At 38.3% G+C, this 4,436-nt stretch overlaps 1 protein-coding gene across 5 annotated transcripts in view; it reads left to right on the top strand.

The window, feature by feature from the left end:
• LOC113821880 (eukaryotic translation initiation factor 2-alpha kinase 1) overlaps positions 1–4,148 on the top strand; it is a 25,388-nt gene extending 21,240 nt beyond the window's left edge. For all 5 annotated transcript variants that reach the window (XM_027374411.2, XM_027374410.2, XM_027374408.2 and 2 more), the window contains 3 exons: positions 773–997; positions 1,219–1,359; positions 2,879–4,148. In XM_027374411.2, coding sequence (XP_027230212.2) covers positions 773–997; positions 1,219–1,359; positions 2,879–3,343 — 831 coding nt within the window. In that variant the 3' untranslated portion in view covers positions 3,344–4,148. The remainder of the gene's footprint in view (positions 1–772; positions 998–1,218; positions 1,360–2,878) is intronic.
• Positions 4,149–4,436: the final 288 nt, after the last annotated feature.

Consider the following 4,436-nt stretch of genomic DNA (forward strand, 5'->3'; position numbering starts at 1 on the left):
ACCTGCTCACCCACACATGCACTCACCCACACATATACCCACACCCACACATATACCCACCCACACATATATCCACACTAACACATATACCCACACCCACACATATACCCACACCCACACGTATACCCACCCACACATATACCCACACCCACACATATATCCACACTAACACATATACCCACACCCATGCACACACCCACACCCGCACGCACACACCCACACCCGCACGCACACACCCACACCCGCACGCACACACCCACACACACACATATACCCACACACACACATATACCCACACACACACACATACCCACGCACACACCCACACCCGCATGCACACACCCACACACACACATACCCACGCACACACCCACACCCACATGCACACACACGCACGCACGCACGCACACACACGCACGCACACACACCCATGCGCACACACACCCACGCGCACACACACCCACGCGCACACACACGCTCACGTGCACACACACACGCGCACACACGCGCACATGCAAGCGCACACACGCAAGCGCACACACACACACACACACACACACACACACACACACACACACACACACACACACACACACACACACACACACACACACACACACACACACACACACTCACACAAACACGCACTCAGACACAATAATGTTTTTGTATGTATATATATATATACAAGATAGAAAAAACGTAAATGCATAGAAATGGTTAGACAATTAGTATATTTTGAAAAATAATGCTGAGTCTACCTTTCTTCCAGCCGGCAAATATATTTTTCTCACAAGATGGGAGAACCCTTCAGCTTGGAGACTTTGGTTTGGCACGACAATTACCCGAAAATGTTATATATGATGAGTCGACAAGTTTAATACCCACTGAATCATCCCTTACACCTATCTCGGAACATGCTCCTTATACTAGTGGTGTTGGTACTCCTATATATGCAGCGCCAGAATTGAAAGTAGGAGGAAGCTATGGAGTTGAGGTAATGCAAACACCAATAGTTTTTTTCTTCTTCTTTTCTTTTCTTTTTTGGAGTAAAATTTCATTCCATCATCATTTTAATCAAATACTAAAGGTTGTTAAATGTTTCTGTTAGATATATGGAATGAAGTGTGAACTCATGAAAAACCACAGTTTGAAACACAGACAGTGACAGAGTGCCAATGAGGGAGAGAGTGAGTTACTAAATATATTTTTTTCCAGAGTGACTTGCACAACTTGGGCATCATTCTTCTAGAACTGTTCCAGTCTTTTTCAACAATGTCAGAAAGAATCCACGCAATAGAAGCCCTCAAGACGAAAAGGGTCTTGGACAAGGAAATCCTCTTGCACTGGCCGGACATAGTACGTATTTATTTAATTATTCATTTATTTATTCATTCCTATTTTTTCATCATTATTAGTATTTGAGGTGGCCTTGTTACTGATTGTTGCTGTTTAGTTACTTTTCCCAATTTTAGTCACAGGGATAATGGATATCCCGTGACTAGGGTTGAATCAAGGAAAATTAATCAGACCAAATGAAGTAATTTTTAAAATTTTGGCAGTATAGGAATCACTCAGAAATTAGCACTCCCTAGTTAAAGCCAATAAATGCACAGTCCTCTTAAGTACTCAGTGTTACTAATGTATGAAACACTGAATTTAACTTGTCTATCTTGTAAACATATTTCCTTTACTGATAGTAATATGTTTTGAATACAAGAATTGAAATTGACACTCCCATTAGCAATGCTTAGTGGTGAACTTGGAATTGTGGGAAATGTACTTGGAGCAAAGTGAATAAAATCAGGCTGCCTATAATCATTAACCCAATGCCTTCAGGAGACTTTGGGGTGTGCTTTTGCTCCACTCTGGAGAATGTACAGGACTGAATGGGCTTAACTCCAGGGCCTATTTCAGACTCAACTGATGTCACACACGCCACATAACAAAGTGATGTGATAGCTCTCTGTAGCACATAACCAAAACATGGTTATAATGTTTTTGCATATTTAGAGATAAATAATGACCCTCCCTGCCCAGATCTCAAAACTGGGCTACTTCAGGTATGAAACTGGGAGACCAGTGCTAAACGAACCATATTACATGACCCACTAAAAGGAGTGTTCAACTAGGTGTTAAGTAGTTCCATAGACATTACGTATCTACTCATACTAGAGTAATGATAGAGAAGTTTTACCCACATTTCCCGTGGGCACTCAGTGGTAATTTATTTAGCAATTCAAATCCAAAGTTGGATGCATTGCTGTACATTTATGAAAGATAGAATAATGCAGTGACACATTGATGTGGAAAAATAACGACTCCTTCTGATCAGGACTCGAACCTAGGCCATTCCTCAGTACATCTGACTTGTAATTTGAATTGCTGAATTATTGTTTATCCATATCAATGCAGCAGTGCATTGCTCCATCTTTCATGTTCAGAGATATTTATGTTACTTGATTGAAGCTATAGTATCCTATTTATATAAATGAAAATCTATTTAAATTAAATAGAAGTGTTACATTCTGTGTAAAAGATAGAATTTGGTTTTATTGAGTCAAAAACAGCATTTCCTCTTATTTCTGGAAATTATATTAAGAAAGAGATAATATGCAGTTATATACAAGGTTGTTACTCCGGTGGCTTTAGTACTTCCCATATTTCAAGTCAGATATAGTTTGTCATTATTTAAAATTTACTTTTACTATTACATAAATTTGCATTAATAATCTTCATTATTACCTTTTTCATATTGATTGATTGCCACCATTATCATCATCTTGAATCATCAGAATGAAGTATGGTATCATCTATTTTTATTTTTATTTATTTTTTATTATTATTGTTATTATATTTTTATAATCCTCCTTTTCAGGCTCCCTGGATATTGAAGCTTACCGAACTAGACCCAAAGAAGCGACCTTCAGCAACAGATATTCTAACATCTTCCCTGTATGTCGGGACGCCATTGGAATCATTAGATAACAGCCTGCATATGAGCCACACCATGAAGACGAACACCTTAGCTATTCAGAAAGAAACGTCACATTTACGCTATGAATTTTCAGAAGGCAATGTAGATAAATTAGAGCATTCAAGTCAATATGTGCAATTTACTTTACATTCTGAGGAAAGTGATATATCATCATTTGGGGCCTTAATTCACTCACAGCAAGAGGCAGCTGCTAGTTGTTCCAACGATCATGTGATAGCGAGATTGAAGGAAGAGAAATCAGTCTTGATGGAACAGGTTGCAAAACTGCAGAGACAAATTGAAAAGCTTGAGGCAGACAAAGAGAGGGAGATGAAGGAAAAGGTAATGCACCTTCCTAGTTCCTAGTGGTGATTCCGGTGATCGTAATGCCCAGCTTGTTCAGAAACCTCCTAAATATCTGTTCACATTTGTTGTTGATGGTGAAAGAGATTTTTTTTTTAATCGTGTAAAGAAATGGAAGTTAGAAAAAAAAAGAAAATGAAAAAAAAATTGTTTTCCCTCTTCTTATCATAACTCTGACTCCCATTGCCTATACCTCCCTCCCCCCCTGCCTGTTCCCCATCTCTCCCCCACCCTCAGTTGATGTCATGTAAATATATTGAACCCCATGCAGAGGCTCAATGGATTAAGCTTCAGCTCTTAGTTTTAGTTGTTCATGTAGTGTACTTAAAATGCAGCCATTTCACCACTAGACGGAAGTTGTCCATAGACACTTGTGTGACTTCTTCCTGAATGTACAAAGTTGTGATTATTAATACAGCATTTTAAGAATTTTGGGAAGAGAAGGAATCCAGTCTTTGAATAACCCAAGTACTTTTAGAGGATTATGAAAGTACTTCTAAATAGGCATGTCTTAATTTTTCCCCTTTCTCTTATCAGTTGTATGATTGCTGAGTTTGTCATAATATTGTAGTGTGAATAAAATGGTCAGTCATTTCTTTTCAACTATTACCCAAATTGAAAATATACTTTTGTCAATTAATTCCTGTATATTTTAGAAATTATTGCAGTTGATATTCTGAATTTATCAACTAATATTCCCCTTTAAAAAGCCTAAAAAAATGTAGTGACCTGTAGAAATTATTGATACCAAATAATAAAGCTTTGTAAGTTGCATGTTGTTTTGTAAATATATTAGGGCCTCCATCATTTGCACTTCATTTATCCAATCTACACAAAAGTTTAATTTCCTCAGGTTAAATACCTTATGTACTGTTTCGTTAATCTCATAACTCTAGTGTGAGTGAGTGACTGAATGAGTGAGTGTAGACAGACCGTCAAACGAGGAATGAAGGGAGGGGGTGACAAGTGTGCATTGCACATGAACACAAACATGCACACACATTCACTCGCACTCACTCACTCACTTTTACGTACAGGTGTGTACATATCTTTATTTTTGTGTCATGTAATTGTGCATGATTTTCAAGTGAAGAGG

The sequence above is a fragment of the Penaeus vannamei genome, chromosome 43 (assembly GCF_042767895.1).
Source record: "Penaeus vannamei isolate JL-2024 chromosome 43, ASM4276789v1, whole genome shotgun sequence".
Taxonomy (NCBI): domain Eukaryota; kingdom Metazoa; phylum Arthropoda; class Malacostraca; order Decapoda; family Penaeidae; genus Penaeus; species Penaeus vannamei.